The 21056-nt window shown below is 46.3% G+C and overlaps 1 protein-coding gene across 2 annotated transcripts in view; it reads left to right on the top strand.

Moving 5' to 3' along the window:
- setd1a (SET domain containing 1A, histone lysine methyltransferase) overlaps positions 1-21056 on the top strand; it is a 28221-nt gene that overhangs the window by 3247 nt on the left and 3918 nt on the right. Inside the window, exons 7-18 of one of the 2 annotated variants that reach the window (XM_083977590.1) lie at positions 1487-3308; positions 4703-5740; positions 6775-6942; positions 8335-8419; positions 8519-8661; positions 8872-8908; positions 9014-9203; positions 9299-9342; positions 10604-11985; positions 13014-13366; positions 13934-14111; positions 20487-20597. In XM_083977590.1, coding sequence (XP_083833716.1) covers positions 1487-3308; positions 4703-5740; positions 6775-6942; positions 8335-8419; positions 8519-8661; positions 8872-8908; positions 9014-9203; positions 9299-9342; positions 10604-11985; positions 13014-13366; positions 13934-14111; positions 20487-20597 — 5551 coding nt within the window. Of the gene's footprint in view, positions 1-1486; positions 3309-4702; positions 5741-6774; positions 6943-8334; positions 8420-8518; positions 8662-8871; positions 8909-9013; positions 9204-9298; positions 9343-10603; positions 11986-13013; positions 13451-13933; positions 14112-20486; positions 20598-21056 lie in introns of those variants that run through there. The other variant, XM_083977589.1, reaches the window with a different exon arrangement.

Below are 21056 nucleotides of genomic sequence, written 5' to 3'. Positions count from 1 at the left end.
GTTAGTAATTGATATTAAGCTTATAAAGATGTATACAACATCCTATCAATGGTTGGAAGAATGTTATTGATCGGTCAGTGTCACTGTAATAGCATATATATATTATTGGTACAACTTTTCTCTCTTGTCTGTTAATATGCACATTTAAGTCTTTGTGGTGTATTCAACAAGAGGAATGACTCCTGGCCTTTGTGCAGCTGTGATATATTTTTACTCTGTACTGTCCTGTATTGAGCATTTGGCTTAGAGTATCTCTGGATCTCTGCTGTATCTGGACATACAGTCACTGACAAAAGTCTTGTCGCCTATCCATATTGACGGAACAACAAATAATAACTTAGCTTATATGAAAGGCAAAACATTACTTTTATTAAACCAAAATAAAGTTTTGTATCGTGCATTGAGTTTTATCGTTTAATTAGGACAGAAAGATCAGATTTTGTGGGACAAAGGTCTTGTCGCATTCGAAAATAATGGAGAACTTATTCATATACTTTATTTTGGATACACAAACATGCTACAATAACATCATAACATTAAGTCATGGTGCATTGTTAAAAAAAAAAATAGTATAGTGTATGAGTCCCATGTGCTTGGAGGACGGCATCCATATGGTTCGCCAATGACTCAAGTAACTTATTGATAAAGTTATGTGAAGGGCAAAGTCTCCCAGAGTTCATCAAGATTCTTCGGTTTCAACTTAACCCAGACATGCTCAATAATGTTCATGTCTGGTAACTGGGCTGGCCAATCCTGGAAGACCTTGACCTTTTTCCGCCTTCAGGAACTTCAATGTGGCGACTCAAGTATAAGAAGGATACGCCATCCTGCTGCAGTATTTGACCCCTCTTGTGGTTTTGAATGTAATGGGGCAGCAAGAATTTCTTAATACTTAAGGCTGTTGTTGTTGCCGTCCACTCTGCAGATCTCTCGCACACCCTCATACTGGATGTTACCCCAAACTTAGATTTTTATTTTTTTTGTGATCAAGTTTTTATTATTTCATTTTTTATTTTTTTTATTTTATTTTATACAATATACCCACATTAAATCATAGACACATCCACATACATATACAACCATACATCTCATAAGCATATTGCAGGCAGTGTAAAAAGAAAAAAAGAAAGAGAAAAAAGGGAAAGAATATAGTAAAAATGTGAGCTATTGTCCCACCCTTCTCCCACCCATACCTCCCTTACCCCTCTGGCTTAATCCCCTCCCCTCCTCTTGCTGGATTCAGTCAATATCTGAACATAAAGGAGGAAATACATAGCATATCATTTGATTAATTAAACAGGAGAATTGTATCCCTCCCTCCCTCTCCTCTTTAACTAATAGATAACAGAAGAATACACCGGTAAAACCAAACCCAAACAGATTTTTTTCCCCTAATTTGAGTCTGTTGTAAGTAACATATTTATGAATGTTAATCATGCAGAGTTCAATAACACTATGATTTAATCTCCTGGTTTGTCTCTCCCAGGCATTCTGGCTACAACACTGGCACTTTGGGCAGCGGCTACCCTCCCCAGGACATGTTACCTTCCTCCTCCTCCTCCTCTGCGGTCTCGTCTACTGTCGGAGGATACAAGGTTTCCCGCTACTCCGAGGACGCGCAGGAGCCTGCGGTGTATCACCGCGGCCGCCCCATGTACCCCCCGACCGCATCATACCGTCCCAACGAGCCGCCGTGCTACCCGCCGTACCCGAACGTCGGGGGGCCCGGCCCTCACATGGCGCACCACTCCTCCATGCCGCCGCCGCCGCTCGCCAGCCAATACGAACAACAGCCCCCGATGTCAGACAGGGACCGGGACCGCGACAGCAGAGACTCAGGGGGGCGCTACGGGGCCGGCGCGGCGCCCGGGGCGGTGGGGGGCTCCCGGAGGTCGTCGTACCACCACCAGCAGCAGCAGCAGCAGCAGCAGCAGCAGGACACAAACTCTTCCTCAAAGTACCATTCCCATCACTCTCACCACCACTCGGAGCGCAGGGACGACCGGGGCTACCGGCGCGACAGCCTGGGCTCCCGCTCGGGCGACCACGGCCACCAGAGGCACCGCAACCACCACCACTCTCACAACCACCACAGCGGCGGTGGTGGAGGTGGAGCTGGCGGTGGTGGCGGTGGCGGCGGCAGTAGCAGCGGCCGCAGGCGGAGCAGCCACGACCGGGACAGAGACCGAGACCGAGACCGAGATAGAGACAGAGACAGCGACTACTCCAACAGCTCGGACCCCCGATACAACTCCAACTCGTACCGCTCTTCCTCCAACAGCATGTCTCCGCCGCCGTCGTCCTACTCCGCGTACTCTTCCTCCAAAGAGCCGGCGCCAGCCCCTCCTCAGGGATTGGACGCTCCCGCCCGTCAAGGGGCCGCGGGCCTCGCAGAGAGAGGCTCTCAGCCCCCGGTCGGTGCTGACAAAGACTATCACGCTGCCGGCGGCGGTGGTGCTCTGCCTCCTCCTCCGCCGCCGCCGCCGCCCCCGCTCCCGCCGGCGTCCGTCATAGCGGCGGCCGTAGCCGAGACACTGGGAACTATGGACTTCAACCAGGACAGTCCGGCACGCGACGAGCAGTGGACAAAGCCCAAACGCCGTCCCAGCACTCCACCCGCGCCCCCGAAGACGCCGCCGCCTTCCTCCCCGCCCCACCCCTCCATCACCTCCTCCTCCTCCGCCTCGCCTTCCTCCACCTCGCTCCCCCATCACCTCCCGTCTTCCTCCAGCTCCCCGCCGCCGCCGCCGCTTCCTCCTCCTCCTCCGCAGCGCGACTCCTCCTCGCCAGAGCCGGATTCCACCAACGAGAGTTTACCGTTCGTCTACCACAGCAGCAGCCTCGACTCCCGAATCGAGATGCTGCTGAAGGAGCAGAAGGCGAAGTTTTCCTTCCTCGCGTCCGACGAGGAGGACGAGGAGGACAGGAAGGAGGAGAAGCAGAGGGGAGCGCGCGGGGAGCAGCGCAGAGGTGGGACGGGCGACGTCGCCGGGGAGCACGCGGGTGGTAACCAGGTGGGAGACAACGCGGATAAGGACCACAGGAGGAAAGGAGAAAGAGACAGAGACGGACACAGGGGGAGGAAACGGGGGAAAGGAGGAGAGGGGAGGAAGAGTCCGCCTGTACTCAACACAACCACTCCCTCCTCCTCCACCTACTCCCCTCACATCCCCCCACCAGAGGAGCCGCAGCCCCCGGTCGGCCTCGCCGGGCCCGGAGCTCTGCAGGAGGAAACTCCACAGGTCGGATCTGCTGACACACGGAGCAGGACGGGAGCGCACACACCACCTTATAACGGCCAGAGTCAGGTAAGATCAGTAATGTAGAGAGATCTATGACAGGAGTAAGAGTATCAGGACGCCACACACATACGTCCTGACATACAGCAACACTTTTGAAACACTTTTGTGTAGCATATGTTTTTTGTTTTTGTTTGCAAGTTGCAGCAAATCAAACAAGACATTCTTACATGCAAGAAACAGTGCAAACTTTTTCTCCCTATTCTCCCTCAGTTCCCGTCACCCCTAAACACTTCTTATTGGTTGAAAAGTACATGCTGCTTCCTGTTGACAAGCTAGTTAGCAGAGAGAGGAGAATGTGAGAGAATTGCATTGAAATAATAAAAAAAAAATGTCAAAAACAGCAACCAGGAAATGTCAGATGTTTGTTTACGTCCCTCGATAATTTGATTGGTTCCGATTCTGAACCAATAGAATATACTCGCATATCAGGACAGGAGATTTTGTTGCCAATTCACTCGCTCGCTGTATGTCAGGATGCGGTCTCAGTGTCGACTACTACCTCTATTTGTATTTCAACGAAAATTAAAAGCAGCACTGATGTTGTCTGTCTGTATCAGCGAATGAAATAGTGTCATCATCTAGTTTACATTTTATTTCTTAACATTTTCAAGGGTGCTGCCAGTCAGTACAAAAAGTACTGTAAAGTACTAAAGACATAAGAGTTTGTATTGATCCCACGTGTGGGAAATTCACTTGTGGAAATAAGGAATAAAAATATAAAGAATGAACTATGTAAAAAGAAAACAAAGATATGTACCGTTATGTACAAAATATTATTTAAATAGAGAGGAAAAAAACTTTGAATACTTGTTGTTGGTCAAAAGATATTGCACAGTGTGGGTGGTCATGAAAAAACTGGTTAAAGTACGGCTTGTATGAATGAGCAAGGTTAAAATACACAAGAATAAATTATGCAGAAAAGAGAAAAAAAAGTCACTATGACTATTCAAATCATGTTCAATTTTATTTCTAACAAATCATAGAAACAGTCAAAACACACACAGATGTTTCCAGCTTTGACTTTCTCAGTGTGTGTGTCCATGGGGCAAAATCAGTGTGAAACTCACTGTTGTGGTTAAAGCAACTCATAATGGACCAGTTCATGCAACATGCAAGTTTCTGGTGTAATAAAAGACAAAAACACCACCACCTGGGTACAATAAGACAATATTTATGTTTCATATTGTAGTGTATGTTTTTTCTCATTCGACTTTGTTGTGTGTTTTTGTGGTTGTGGTATAATTGTGTTCAAAGTCAAAAGTACTTTTATTTGTCATTACCACAAGAGCAACGAGACATAGAAATCGAGAACAAATGTGTCTGAGGTGCATAAACTAACGACGGGTGATTTCCCACTTTACTAAACGACAGCGAACTCTCTTTCTGTCTTTCCCTTCCAGTCGTCCCCTCATTCCTCGGGGGAGGACATGGAGATATCGGACGAGGAGGAGCAGGAGACGACCATAACGACCGTCACCACCCACCAGGCCTCCGTCACCTCCGGCTCCTCCCCCTCCTCCTCCCAGGCCGCCATGCCGTCGCAAACGGCCGACCCCTCGTCCTCGCCCCCTCCTCCCTCCCTCTCTGACTCTGCACAGCACTTTGGCACCTCCATGCACCCCCCAATGCCCTCCTACCCCCCTCATCTGCCCCCGCCTCCTCCCCCTGGTTATTCCCTCCAGCCCCCGCCTCCTCCTCCAGGGATCCCCCCCCTCGCCCACATGGAGCTGCACCCCGAGTACCCCCCGCCCATGCCCCACCACATGTACGACTACGCCTCCTCCATGGAGCTGATGAGCCAGTACAGCGGCGGCGCCCCCATGTCCTTCCAGATGCAGACCCACATGCTCAGCCGCCTGCACCAGCTGCGCATGTCGTCGTCCAACGGCACGCCCGGCCCCGGCGAGGCCGCCACCGCCGACTACGCCTCCTACCACCTCCACTCGATGCCGCCGCCGCCGCCGCACACGCACCACCCCTACATGGACCAAGAGGGGAGCGGGGCGGGCGCTCATTACGACCAGGACCACCGCTACTTGCCCCCGCACATGCCCTACCCGTACGCCGACCCCCACGGCACGCAGATACCGCCGCCGCCTCCTCCGCACCACGGCATCCCGCCGCCGCACTCGGCCTGGCCGCCGCACGTCTTACCGCACACGCACTACCCGCCGTCGTACATGCCCCCGCCCGGCTACGGCACCATGCTGCCCGGCGACGGGGACGAGTACAGGGCGGCGGCGGCGGCGGCGGCGGGGGAGCAGATGCCCATGCTGGCGGCGGAGAACCCGCACGAGGCCACGGTGCAGATGGTGCTCGGCACGCTGATCCAGGAGATGAAGAACATCATGCAGAGGGACCTGAACCGCAAGATGGTGGAGAACGTCGCCTTCGCCACCTTCGACGAGTGGTGGGACAGGAAAGAGACGAAGGCCAAGGTAAGGAGGAGGAATACCGTAAATTCTCCAGTAGAAGCCCAGGGTTTTATTCGCTTCAACTGCCGAACTAACCAGAGTATTGGAGACTTTTATGGGACTGGCTTTTATTTAATTTTGAACAAATCTCAGGCAGCAAAAAACACTATTAAATGGTTCTGTCGTTACTGTTTAAAAGAGTAAGAACAGAAGGTAAGAGTCAGATCTAGAGCAGCAGTCATTTAGAAGTTTAATCAGTGCAGATTAAACTTCTTCTAAAAAACAAAGTGTGCTCTGGCCACAGACTCTGTACATAGGTTTCCTTGGGTCAGTCCAAGCTCTCAACGGGCTGGACCGAACACCATGACCGGATGTGCTAGGTTTGAGTTGGGACCAGGGGCTTCCTGTTTTGTTTTTTGGCTGCATTTGGGCTGAGAATTAATGCCCAAGAGTTGCGCTGCATCGGGTCCGAGCTTCAACACCCAGGGATTGGACTGAGAAACAGCCGATCGTGGGCTTTGAGAGCTTTTGGCAAAACACAACACGCATTTTTTGTCTGGCACCCAGTTCTAATATTTTGTGGATGTGCGTGCTGCTTCTATAGTTTTTCTTTGAGAGCTTTTGTACATTCACAAGAACTTGCAGAAAATAGAAATAGACCCTGATTTTATTTGCTCAAACCTGTAGCCAGACCCGGCCCAGTACAGGAGACCGGCGTCTATTTCAGACTCGGCTTTTATTTGAGAATTTACGGTAACTGTTTTGCACATTTTTTGTTGTTATATTAAAAATAGATTTTGTTTTATTCAACTCTAAATTGATTACCGTATTTCTTTAATTCAAGCTGATTCCATGATTGAATGAAAAATAGCATCAGCCTCTTAACTTAACTTCCTTTTCAATCTAAAAACATTTCTAAGTGCATCTCGCTGGACTATAACCAGAAAAGGGATGTTTCATTTTCCAGAATAAGTCAGTCTGAACCTTCCTTCCTCATTCTCAGTGAGCAGTCAGGCCTTTCTCTTTGGTTTTAAAATGTAAACGTTGTCCCTCCACAGCCTTTCCAGACGATGGTCAGGGGAGTGTCTGCCTTACGGGACGACGAGAAGAAAGAGGAGAAGGTCAATCGTCCTCGGGAGCCGCTCATGTCTCTGGTGGACTGGGCGAAGAGCGGCGGCGTGGAGGGCTTTGCGCTCCGCGGAGCGTTCAAGCTGCCATCCTTCAAGGTAAAAGCACCAAACGGCAACAAACTTTGGACTCGCTCCATGTTTGACAGAACAAACCGGGACTTACGTCAACACCTCTGAGCACATACACACACTGTTAAATGTCAGTTCTAAACTTACTGTTACCAGGAAGTCTTTCACCGTTATTGAATCATTGTTTTTTTTTTATTTCCCCTGGTTTACTGGATTACACTTCAGTAAAATTAAAGTTGTCTTTACATCGTTTCATTTTAGTAGGGATATACCCAGTGGTTAAATTGGTTTTTGTATGGAGGGGGAGCCCATCTTCACTCAAAACATTTTTATTTAGGGGAGACCGGGGATGGTTGTAACAGCATCACTTTCACCAATAAGGGATAACATTAGAGTTATATGATCAGTATAATGTGTACCCACTCACTCCCTGACATTGCTTGTGAATTTGCATGGCTGTGTGAAGAAGTGTGTAGGTTTTACAGCCAAAACACTTTATTTTTTAGATCAAAAACTAATATTTTGGACCAAGCCTAAATTTAGATTCGTACCGTTGAAGTTTGAATTAGGTAACTTGTATAAGATGAAAGAGCAGGTTCTTAGGTAAAATATGAGGAATCATTTCATCAATGTTTATTTTAAACCACCATGGTGGTACAGCTAGTCAAACAGTGACTGACAGGGGTGGGGATAGTTGTTACACCTTTGATCTTTGTTGTTTTATTAAGTGTCATTAAGTGTCACCATCAAGGCCCCGTTTCCACTGCTTCACTGTGGGCTTCTTTCAGGCCACACTTTACTGTTTACTGTTCCACCTCATCTCTATCTTGATAGCTGAACTGTCAGGTGTATACCGAATCCTGATTTTCCACTGTTTAAGATTCGGCCAAATCTGAAACAAAATACCAAATCCTACTCCCATCGTCGGCCCATACATACAACATATTATAAATGCAGTAAACGACATCACACAGTGTGTTTCCTGTTTTTATTCCAACCGTAAAAAACAATGGGCGATAATAACTTTCGCCACTATTTTGCATTTGAACAGAAAGTTCACACTCAGAACATCACTGAACATTAAATCTTATATCCGTCTTATATACAGGATTTAGTGTTTTTTCTCATTCAAAACAAGAAAGAATGAGACCAAAAAGTGAAATTATTTCCATAGAACAGAGAAAATATCTGCCTGTGAGTATTATTGTCTATGATGTTTTTCATGATATGTTAGTATCAAGCTTAGAAGACTTTATATTAAAGTGACAGGGCAGAATATCTTTCGAACCCCATCAAAAAGCCCAAAATTCTGTCAAATCCTCAACCGAATCCTGGATTTGGTACGTCCCAAGATTTAAGTCACCTACAAAAACATGATTGTTGTTTAAAAAAAACATTGTCTGTGTCTTAATTGTGCAGGTGAAGAGGAAAGAACCTCAGGAGCTTGAAGAGGGAGACATGAAAAGGCCGCGACCCTCAACGCCACCCGACGAGGATGACGAAGGTTTGCAGAGTTGCCGTTGCAAGGCTTTTTAAAAGATGGTTGGAAACCAAAAAAGGCCTGCTGCGTATAACTCTGAAATTATCACGTTTTGTTTTCCAGCTGCTGACGGGAGGATGCCAGAGGCGGACAGACACGGAGCTGAAAGGGACAACAAGAGGAGAAAAAAGAAGCCAAGAAACCGCAAACCCTGGGAGCTCGACAGCGAGGGAGAGGAAACGTCAGATGGATCCTCGACAGAAAAGGTTTGGGACACAGTTACGAGTATTAATGTCAATGTTTGGTCCAAATGACACGCAAGTAGTTATTGGATTATTATCATTTATTTTATTTTATTGCGTTGAGTTCACGTTTCATAGGAATAATGTTGTTCTTCCTCCGATCATCCGCTAGATGGCAGCATTTCACTGTCATTTTTTTCAGTGTTGTGACTCTAACTTGTCTTTTCTGTGCAGGAGGATGAGGAAGGAGAGAGTGACAAGGAGTCTGATGGTAAACCTCAACCACTAATCTAATTACTATGTTTTTATTTATCTTTATGTTCAGTCCAGGAAGTTTTACACCTAACACTTCTACTTTTGTTTTTGTTTTTTTTAGACGATGGCCTCAGTGCTGATAGCGACGACGAGAGTCTCTCCTCATCTTCCGAGGGCTCCTCTTCTTCGGCGTCCTCGTCCTCGTCTTCCTCTGAGGATGAGGATGAAGAAGGAGAGAGGGCCGAGAGTGAAGGACTGGACACCATGGACGAGTCGACCATGGACAGCACAACGGGGAAAGAGAATGACAGGTATGATGACGTTTTGTGTCAGACTCAGATTATGTATTAGGTATTTTTCATTATGTTGTTATTCATTTACTCTCTTTCTCTTTTTTTCCACTCAGGGGAAATAATGCAACAGCTGTTCCAAAGGCTGACATCAAATCAGGTCAGTTCAAATATGCAATGAGGACATGGTCAACACCAAAGTTATCTGGTTAATAATTCAAGGACTATGACTTCATTTTCTTTTTAAATTCACTGAAACGGGTTTAGCCTCACTCTTTACAGTACAGTTGTCACGACCTGCTGATAAAACCTGCTGTTTCTGGCACACAAGCTTTTTTTTTAACTCTCAATCAATCAATTTTATTAAACATGGCAAGAATAAAAACAAAACAAACTAAATAATAATAACATTTATATACACTACTCACACAAAGTTAGGGATATTTGACAAGAATATCCCTATAAAAAGTAGTAGAAGGGTGCAATGGTAATTTCTTTATCTCAAACAAAAGCTAACAACAGTGGTGGCTATACTGTAGCTGTACTGTAACACAAATCAGAGAACAGCATGTTATTCAATAACTACTGAAACATTGAACAATTGGACATGTGCATTCGAAAGTTTAGAGAAGGTTAAATTAAGTTCACCTGTAAAGGTTAGAGTGCATTTTAGGTGCATTCTGAAATTTAATCCAAAAGCCAAACACCCCTCACTTTTTGTGAGTAGTGTTTACTAGTGTATATAGCACCTTACTGTACAACGTGTGGAGTGATGAACAAAGTGCTTTACATAACAGATACAAAGAGAAAGAAAGAGAACACATAAATGACAAAATACATCACAAATGACAGATGTCACTGGATATTAAAAGCCTTTCTAAATAAGTGAGTTTTAAGATTCGACTTGAAGAGTGCCAGGTCATTCATAAAATATAATTCAGGGGGTAAGGAGTTCCACAATTTAGGGGCCGCTACTGAGATTATGTTTAAAATGTTTGAGAAAGGTCTGGAGAGCTCTATAGTGTCGTCGAAGCTTTAAGCAATCAGACAGATACACTGGAGCAAGACTGTGGATAGCTTTAAAAACAAACATTAGAAGTTTAAAAACGATCCTGAATTTAACCGGGAGCCAATGCAGTGATAAATAATAATAATAATATTAAGAGCCTATTAATAATCATCATCTCAAAAGAAGATACCTGTCATGTTCAAAAGGGGTAAGAAGAAGGTGAAAGCTTTTCTAGTCCTCCCCCTTTATACTATTCATATAATACTAATAGAAAATAAAGTGAAGTTTGCAGCCGTTGGTCCATGTTATCTCAGTCAACACAGACAAGTCAACACAGACAAATCAACTCAAACGACACATTCTGTTTATTTTGGATCAGTCCTAATCTAATATTTTCATATTTTCCCCCTAGGTGACGCTAAGGACGGCAAAGCAGAAGCTCCGAACAAGCGGCCTCCGTCGCCGCCGTACCCGCGTCCCTCGTCGCCCATCGTTCTGGTGCCGCCGCTTAAGAAACGCAGGAAGACGGTGTCGTTCTCCACGGACGAGAACGAAGGCAAAACACAGCTGCCGCCCGTCGCACCGCTGTCTCCGTCTCCCTCGCTGGTGGCGGCGGCGGGCGGCGACTCCCCCCTCCTCCTCCTCTCCCCCGGCCGGACCCCCTCGGACTTCCCCGTCCCCTCCGCCGGCTCCACGCCCTCGTCGTTGTCTCGCCCCGCTCAGGGCATCCAGCTGCTCCCCTTCGCCTCCAAACCGGGAGAAGGCAACGCCCTCATCGTACCGCCGCCGCCGCTGCCCGGACGGCCGCAAGAGCCCGATGAATCCAAAAAGGGACCCCCCGTTTCTCCCCAGACCACCCCCGTCAAGTCGCCCGGCAAAAGGGGCTCGGGCAAAGACTCGCCCAGATCCCCCGGCGCCCCGGTCATGGTGTGCCGCACCGTGCAGAACCTGCCGCTGGACCACGCCTCCATGTGCAGGATGGCCTTCGAGGAGGTTCCCGTTCCGCCCGCCGCCGCCGCCGCCGCTAAACGCTCCCGAGGTCGACCGCGAACGACCAGCCTGTCCGCCTCGTCCTGCCACTCGCTCAGGGAGGAGGACGAGGACGAGGAGGAGAGCGAGCAGCGGCTGAGGCTCAGAGAGCAGCTGGGGGCGTCCAGCCTGCTGCAGCTGGCCTCGGCCTCCTCCTCCGCCGCCGACCTCTCCGTGCTGGCCGACGTGGCGCTGAAGATGGACCCCGACGCCGGCGACTCGGAGGAGACGGAGACGTCGGACGAGGCGGAGGAGCAGAAGATGGAGGAGGATCTCTTCTCCCCGGAGACGCTGGCTCTGGTTCTGAGTCCCGAGGGCGTCGTCGTCCTCATGGAGCACAACTACTGCAAACCGCCGGTCGTCGTCTCGGCGCCGCCCGCGAGCAAAAGGACTTCCTCGAAACAGGACTCGTCCGTCTTGCTGCCGGCGGACCTCAACGCGATCTCCGGGGTGCTGGAAGCGCCGGAGGAGGTCATCGGCGAGGCGCTGCCACCCAAGGGGGCAGACACAGCGGAGTATTTGTCTCCAGTGGGAGTGCCTTGTGAGTCAGAGGACGTGGGTCAGGCTGCTGCCGCGGCGGCCGTCACGCCTCCGTCGGCGAAGAAGAAGAGCGCGACCCCCAAAGGTTTTGAACTGGAGAAGGACGAGAGCAACAAAAAGAGGAGGAGAAAAGACAAAGAAAACCTTGAGGTTCACCACTCGAAGAAGCAGGAGCAGCAGCAGCAGCAGCAGCCGGGCAAGAAGCAGAAGAAGCGGAAACTAGAGGTGCGTGGGAATCGGTTGTTCCTGTAAAACGCTTGTTTGTGTCTCAATCATGAATACGCAACAACCTGCCGCAGTGTCTCTATGCCACGTTTTTTCTATGAGTCAACTCAAGTTCGCGTTTTTATTTTTTCTGTGGGTTTTGGGTTGTTTGTACAGGTAAGGAAGTGAAACGACTTCATTGTCCACCCACGTCTGTGTCACTCGGATGTTAAAACGTGCACATACAGTACACAAACGTGACACAGAACCGATGTAATAACCAGATGAAAACGCCAACCTTCTGTCTGAGCTGTTTGACCTTAAATGGGAAACACTTTTCTGTTCTGCCTCATTATGATTTGAAGTGATTTTCCATTAAGATATGAAATCACTTGGGATTCCTGGAGAAAAATAACTCAACTGGGGCTTGGTCATTCACTAAATATTTAGTCTAAAAATAATAAAAAACTGGATTAGCCACCAGAATTTTTTTTTTTTTACCTGACCTGAAAGAGATTGAATTACTTATTTATTGCCTTATGAGTATGAACCGAGGAAAAGAAGCTGCTACTGTTGTGGTTTGTACTGGAGGATAGTTGTGTGTTCATTTTTTTTATTTTATTTTTTATTTAAAAGGATCCCCATTAGCTGATGCCAATGGCACAAGCTAGTCTTCCTGGGGTCCGAAGTACCATACTACATCGAAAGGAGATGTAAAAAAAAAAAAACATATCACATTTTCAATATCATATCAGTCAAATAGACATCTTAATACATTGTGTTTGCAGTAATACTTACAACAGCACATTGGTGCCGTGAAATCTTACATTCTACGCCTTACATTTGATTGCATTTAAACAAGTTGGTAGTCGTCTTAATATCAGTCATTCATTTAACAGGAACAAAGCAGACGGGACGAAACAGGGATACGATATTATACTTGCCAGACTGGATTATTGCTCAACTGTTAAATAGTGCATTCTTAAGTAGTGCACTGTTAGATGCATTCACCGTCAGCGGGTTGTAACGTTGCTCTTCCTGTGTCACAGGACTCGGAGGAGGACGTGGACGTGGAGGAGCTCGAGTCCGGGGAGCTGTCCAGCACGGACACGGAGGACGAGGTGTTGAGGAAGAGCGAGCGCCTCTTCCTGCAGGAGGCCGGGGTGACGTCGTCCCAGCGCTGGCCCAAACCCATCCCGGCGCCCGAGCTTCCGGCCATCAAGTTCGAAAACCGCAGCGAGTTTGAGCAGATGACGATCCTCTACGACATCTGGAACTCCGGCCTGGACGGAGAAGACTTGATGTTACTGAAGAAGACGTACGAGAAGCTGCTGCAGGACGACCACAGCTCCGACTGGCTCAACGACACTCACTGGGTCACCCACACTAATATCCTTATCAAGTGCGTCTGTGCGGTTGCCGTGCAGAGTAAAGGGATAGTTCAACATTTTGGCAAATAGTTGTTTTAGAGGTAAATAACACAGAGACTGCTTGCTTGAAAAACTGCCCCCGACATGAACGAGCATCAGCGGTTTTGCATGAATTTCCCTTGAAAACAACTCTGTCTCGTAACGTTACATCATACGTGGTGAATGTGCAGGTCACAACTTGTCCACCAGAGCATTTTGGAGTTGTTGGATTGTGTATTTGATGAGTTTGATGAGAGAAACCAAGAAATCCCATTAGCCTCTGTGAGCAGCTTGCGGCTCTGCTCCGCCGTTCTAAAAATAGCTTGCATTGACAATTAAAGGTAACAAATCTACTACTATGACTATAGGGATTATGGCAATGGGCCAATTTGCCAAAATGTTGAACTATCCCTTTAAACTCTGTTACCGAAGTCCAAACGATCTACTCCTGTTTTCAATCAATAATGTGATGAATGTTTTTCAAATGGGCAAAGCTAAAGTCTTTATTTCAGAGTGTGTGGTATTTCATGTGTTTGCCTTGACCTTTGAGCTGCACTAACCAACCTGCCGAACCCTCGGCGTAAGAAGAAGACCGTGGACGGACAGCTTCGCGAGCATGTGACCGGTTGTGCCAGGAGCGAGGGCTACTACGCCATCAGCAGGAAGGAGAAGGACGTTTATCTGGACCTGGACCTGCCCGAGCAGGTCATACGGGAAGTGGAGAACGTCGACAGCTCGGTAGGCAAACTCCCACCTTCGCTTTCTGTCTCTGTCTCATCTTTTATCAAACCAGCATTACTCTTTTTGTCAACACCTTGGAATTTCTTTTTCCAAACATCTTGTCAGTTCGTTTTAAGCCAGTTTTCCATCTGTTGTCCTGGCGTCAACTATGAAGCTGAGTTTACCGTTAAAGAGGAGCTATTCAAGATTTGTAGCTTAACTATGCTACATTTTTACCTTAGTTAAACAGCTTTGGAGTCATTGTGATGGTTTAACGGTTTAACTTTGGTTTAACTTTGGTTGGTTTAACACGTGTCCTGGAAAACCTGGCAAATTGACCAATTTTCCAGTCATGGAAAACACATGGAAATGGGGAAAACAAGTCAAATGTCCTGGAAAAGCTTGAGTTGTCCTGGAAAATTATTAATCACATCGTGACATCAGCTACCAGAGCTCGATTTGACTTTTTCAGACCCCACTAAGGATTTATTTTCCAAAGAAGTGCCTAGCGAGAAAACCAGCGCATTTGAGTTGAAGAGTGTTTCCAGTATTGGACCTATTGTCTCCTCTGCTGAGTGACAGATAGATAGTGACAGAGAGCTGGGTTGGATGTGGTTTAAAAACATAAACAACATGATTTTGTGTTGTTCTATGATACATTTGTCTTAATTTCTAAGCATGTAAGAGATTATTTCATAGATAAGTTAGAGCCATAGACTGCACACCTTTATACAGACTTCTGGGAGAGAGAATGAGAAAGAAGAATCAACATAGAAACTGGTTAAATGTACTAAATAAGGTATAATCAGTGATTAAATTGGGCCGGAGCCCTCCGGAGCTGAGCTCCCTCTGCTTCAGTGTTTTATAATAATCGTGGGTGTAGCTACCATTACGACTTCATCATATGAAAATCATTAATTTGGACCCCCCACCCCCCACTTTTACCATGTCAGTACGTCATCAATCTGTTCACTCAAAAGCGCTGCTTTCAGAGTGCGGTGTCAGAGCTTCTGAATCCGTTCCGCTTGTTTATTGAGATAAAACCTGAATCAATGAAACTCTCTCGCATAGCGTGCACGTGCGCGCACACACACAACAAAACACACAGAGGAATTTCCATACAAGTGCTCTCCTCTAAACTCAGGTCAGTGGAGACAAAACCCATGTAGAGTGGCACTCAGCAAAGTGTTTTTCTACTTTTGGACAGAAAAGTCCTTTAAGATCCGGGTGCTTTCCCAAGGGAAAACATGCACTGTTGATTCATGTCATTTACTGTATTAAGTACTTGTTTGTATGCTAAGCTTTTGGATTTGAATTAGTTAAGTGTTTTTAACTTTGTTAACTTACTGAAACTGACTGTATGTTTCTGTGATAAAGTCTCTTTCGGGGACAGTCCCCAATTAGGCCGACCTGTCCCCGGATAAAGCTGTCCCCGAAAATGTCCAAACCTGGTAAAAAAAAGAAAAAGGAGAAGCCCGAGGCACAGTCCGACCTGAGTCATTTGTAGCCTACATATTCCCGCTGAACGCGACTCGAACTGACGCGTCCGGTCCGGTTGGGTGGGTTGGGCTGGAGTTGTTTTTGTTTTGTGTCATACAGGCAAACCCCAAATGGGAATGTAGAATGTTGATTATAGAAGAGAAACAACATTTCAGGGCCACTGATTGTCGTGTGGGAGCCTCCTTTCACACCTGACACCTGCAGCTATCAAGATAGAGATGAGGATAAGTCAGAAGTGGTGGAACAGTAAAGTGTGGCCTGAAAGAGGCTCATGGTGAAGCAGAGGAAACGGGGCCTTGATGGTGACACTTAATGACACTTAAAACAACAAAGATAAAAGGTGTTACAACCATCCCCACCCCTGTCAGTCATTGTTTGATTAGCTGTACCAGCATGGTGGTTTAAAGTAAACATTGATGAAATGATTCCTCATACTTTACCGAAGAATCTGCTCTTTCATCTTATACAAGTTACCTAATTCACTCTTCAACCGTATCGATACTAGTCAAAATTTAGGCTTGGTCCAAAATATTAGTTTTTGACCTAAAAAAAAAAAGTGTTTTGGCTGTAAAATCTACACACTTCTTCACACAGCCATGCACATTCACAAGCAATGTCAGGGAGTGAGTGGGTACACATGATATTGATCACATAACTCTAATGTTATCCCTTATTGGTGAAAGTGATGCTGTTACAACCATCCCCAGTGTCCCCTAAATAAAAATGCTGTGAGCGAAGGGCTCCCCCTCCTTACAAAAGCCAATTCAACCACTGGGTATAATTATTGAAAAGACATCTCCAAAACATGAATGGGACAGGAGATGTATTAGTGTATGGCGTGGTAACAAGTCTGTCAGACTGTAGCAGCTGAATATGTCCTGGAAAATGATTTCAAGAGAAGAGTCTCTGCCTTCCACCGAGCATCTCTTGGCCGAAAACCAACCCTGCAAGATCAGAGCCTCCGACCCGGTCTCCCAGCTCTCGTCTCTGCAGCACCGTGACTCGTAATCTCTTGTTTATGGCAGATTAAACTACACAAATGTACACATCGTAACATATACAGTATATACAGTATAACGTTATCTACTGCCCTATTGATTGATTTCACACCGGCGGCTTCATTAGCAAAACAGCGGAAAAGCGACCAGACTTGCATAGCTCCTCTTTAAGGAGACTGTGTGAACATACTCAGCCCTAATGGAGAGCTTTTTATAGGAAATCAATCTGAAGTTGAGTCAGTCTAATTTGTATCAGGTAGCTTACATTAAGATACAGACAAAAGCGTTCTGACTCAACTTAATCAAATAATGATCAGCAGCACCAGCCCTCGCAGTCTGCTGGCTCATTCAGACGGTGGGGTTTTTCTCATAAAAAAGCTGAAAGGACCTGAGAACACGCAGCCTGGAAGTGAATCTGCAAACGAAATGCGGGGCCTGAGACAACAAGGAAAGGTCTCTAAACAAATTAAAATCCACTTTAAAGGCGTAATGTGTAATTCTGCGGAAGGGTGAGGCCGAGTTCATAAGAAATGCAAGCGTGGCTGCTGATGACTGTGTTGTTGAAAGTATCCTCATCCTCCTCCTCCTCCTCCTTCTTCCCCCTCGGCTTCAGACCGACGCTGTAAACCTACTTTCCCTGGATTCGGTGGTTTCCGAATGTGGTTGGTTATTACAGATACACATGATAAAATCCCCCCCCTGGAATTAAATTGGAAAGAGTTGAAGAAGGCAGAGCTGCTCCACCTAACGACGGGGTAGTAAGTGAGGGTTTCCGAAAGGGTAGAAGAAGTTGGATGTGTGGAACAGTGATGTGGTTTTTCCAGGTATTCGATCGTCACAAAGCCTCATGAATTTCCTCGTGTTTTTGTCAAGTTGTGCACAATTTCCAACAATACACAGACACTGAAGAAGATTTATTTCAAGTTATAAAAGGACTCGCATTCAAGTGTCTTTTTAAATATCCCCACCAGACATAAAAACAAACTTCTACCTTTGACTTTGTCTACATCTGTCTTCGTTTCGGGGAGTTGCTCTCTGCCGAAGAAGCGGGATCGAAACCGCCTGCAATTTGGATTTCACTTAACAAAGAGCACATTCATTTTGACATAAGCAAACAAAAATAAAACTCTTGCTAAAAGTCCTGCGACAGGTTCAAACCCACTCCTACATACTCGCATAGTTTAGTGCATAAATAGCCTCAGCAGCTCCCACCACACACACGCACATAAACTCTCGCACACTTCCACGCCATCCCAAATATTATTTCAGCTGTCATTTTTGCTATTCTCGGCATTTATTCTTGCTTTGTTCCTCTTTTATAACTTTAGATATGGAGGTTTATTTGGTGGCGTCAGGAGTTTAAGCCTCCATGTGACATGATTCACCATGGATGGTTTCCATTAGGTCCGTGTGTTACTCACACGTTGCCAGTTGTTTTGTCACAAACGGTAGTAACGCTCGGAGATTGAGATCATCCCCGAAAGAGAAAGAAGAAAATCCTCTTCTTTGCTTTGGTTGCTATGCAGTGCCTTGATTTGTCATTAATGTGTTTTCCATGGCTGCTTTCCACCACGTCTCGGACTCGGTATCACCATGGAGAAAAGCATATTTATGTTATCATCGGACCACACGCAATTCGATTTACAGTCACCCCCGCAGCCTTGTTTAGATGTAACCTCAGCTGCACAACATGAGACGTAACTGGACACCGCATCAGACACACGGCAGCAGGTATGAACAGAGCCGATGATGAACACGTCTGACGTATCAGCTCTGCTCTCGGTGCAGTCTGCCTCCTCTGATGGACACACGATGATGTGGTTTATTCTTCTTGGTGGTCTGAGTGTGGAGGAGTAAACGGTAGAAACGATTCAAAGCACAGAGATAGTGTTCTTCAGAAGCTGGTTCACTTCAGATCTCATGTTGCTGATAAGCGTTAAAACTCCTTCTCAAAGGGATAGTTAAACATTTTGGCAAATTGGCCCATTACCATAATCCCTATAGTCATAGCAGTAGGTTTGTTACCTTTAATTGTCGGTGCAAGCTATTTTTAGAACGGCGGAGCAGAGCCGCAAGCTGCTCAGAGCTACGCTACGGAGGCTGATGGGATTTCTTTGTTTGCCCTCATCAAACTCATCAAATGCACAATCCAACAACTCCAAAACAGAGAATGCTTGCCAAAAACTGCCCCTGAAGGCAGCGCGCATCAATTTACCTCGAAAACAACTCAGCGTGGTGAATGTGCAGGTCACAACTTGTCCACCAGAGCGTTTTGGAGTTGTTTGATTGTGTATTTGATGAGCTCTGAGCAGCTCGCGGCTCTGCTCCGCCGTTCTTGAAATAGCTTGCACCGACAATTAAAGGTAACAAACCTACTGCTATGACTATAGGGATTATGGCAATGGGACAATACATCAGCACTGCTCTCGGTACAATCGGCCTTCTCTGATGGACACACACTGATGTGCTTTATTCTGCCTGGTGGTCTGAGCGTGGAGGAGTAAACGGTAGAAACGGTTCAAAGCACAGAGATATTGTTCTTCAGAAGCTGATTCAGATCCCATGTTGCTGATGAGGGTCAACTCTTTCTTAATTATGCCAGCATCTTACATTTCTCGGCATTTATCACGCATGTATCAGAACAGACTGTTACAGCAAACAAAACAATTGTTTGTTTTGTTATCACTCGCCTCTCAAACTTGAGTCATGTTGTTTCTGTGACTCTGCGATGGCCCTGTCAGCTACAGCCAGTCCCACCTTTCTCTCTTTCTTTCCTGCAAAACTGTGCAGTCTCAATGTCACGAGCACATGACGAGGCGCGCGATGACTGCAAGCACAGACAGACACAGACCGTTAGCGTGTAATTTAATACATATATTCTTTTTTATAACTCTGCTCCTCGTGTTCGTCCAGTTCTCATGATCGTGACTTCTCAGCGGTGCCTCCGAGGAATTTGTACAAATGTGGCACCACACAAACATTGGACTTGGAAGTGAAAAGATTAACCGATAAGTTTGTTAGGCAAAGTTCACTGCCGCGTTCACAAACCCAACTTTTTGGCCACACGTCAAGAATTCAGTCGTTATTATGGCACGACATCTGGCCATAACTCAGGGCTGTAACTGAGAAAGGTGGGAGGATCGCTCTAGTACTTCTACAACTTGGCTGGTTGGTAAAGACGCTGAACTACTGACCCAGTAACTTAACTCGTCTTTTCGCTACATTCATGTAATAATGCAAACAACCGACACAGACTGTTTATGTTTAATTTAGTCCATAAAATCCTTATTATTTCAATAAACAAACACTGATAAGGCTGCATTAAGATTCATAATGGTTTTTATCAGAGAGCCTTGAGCTGTTCTCCACACAGGTCAAACTCATCCTAGCAATTGAGCTCTTTTTAATCGGAATCAATTCGTTAAAACAAACATGACACAGTCCAAATATCTTGAAAAGCACGATATGAATGATGAAGTAGCAGCTTCAGACTAAAAAGGCAGAGCTCCTTCGTCCGTGAGACGCCTCAGGAAGTTCTCTAACAGTATAAATTAGATGTGTTTGCTCATTTTTACGCTTGTTTATAACTAAATGTTTTAACCTCAGGTTTATTTAACCAAAAGCAACTGGTAAAAAATGCTGAGATCATGTGAAAACGCACAAAAAAACTGAAACCTGCCATCTCTTGCTGAGCCCTTAGTCATTAGTTTCACAACGGCCTTCACCCACATTCACTCCCTATTGCACATCGAGCTCAAAGGGCTTATTCAGTTCAAGCTCCTCCAGTTGAAGGCCACATGATAACATGATAACGTGATGTTGCGTCATCTTTCCCAGTTTGATAAAAGTGTATGTGTGTGTGTGTCTGACTGTATGTGTCTTGTTTTCTTGCCAGGGCGCAAACCGGGTGCTATCGGAGAGACGCTCAGAGCAGCGGCGACTCCTCACCGTCATCGGCACCACGGCCGTCATGGACTCTGACTTGTTGAAACTCAACCAGCTGAAGGTACGGCTGCTCCGCCAGCTGACCTGCTCCGTCACGCATCCACACAGTTACACGCACATGATCCACATTACTGTACTTCATCATCTTTACATACACTCCTTGGAATGCGTACAGAGTTATTTATATTTTTTTCCCTGATATGAAATGTCCACAAACTGGTAAAACTTAATTTAATCACCATCTGTAACCTTTGTTATCTTTCTGTAAGATAAATGGATTTTAATACTTTTAGGGGCCCTCTATTCCATTTACATCCGTGGGAGAGAAAACAGTTTAGCAGCACGACGCTCTGTGTTAAAGAGCAGATGTTTGTCATCTGTTGAACCCAACAGTTGCTGAGCTATCGTGATGGGAAATCAGTCTTGTTATCCCAGTTTACCAGCAGCCCCCTTAAAGGAAAGAAGGGTGGTGGTCAAATTAAAGGGTGGTGGTGGGCAAGTCTTAAAGTTGTGGCTTTTT

Source organism: Trachurus trachurus (genome assembly GCF_905171665.1).
Source record: "Trachurus trachurus genome assembly, chromosome: 8".
NCBI classification, from domain to species: domain Eukaryota; kingdom Metazoa; phylum Chordata; class Actinopteri; order Carangiformes; family Carangidae; genus Trachurus; species Trachurus trachurus.
This window is presented reverse-complemented; position numbering and strand designations above follow the sequence as displayed.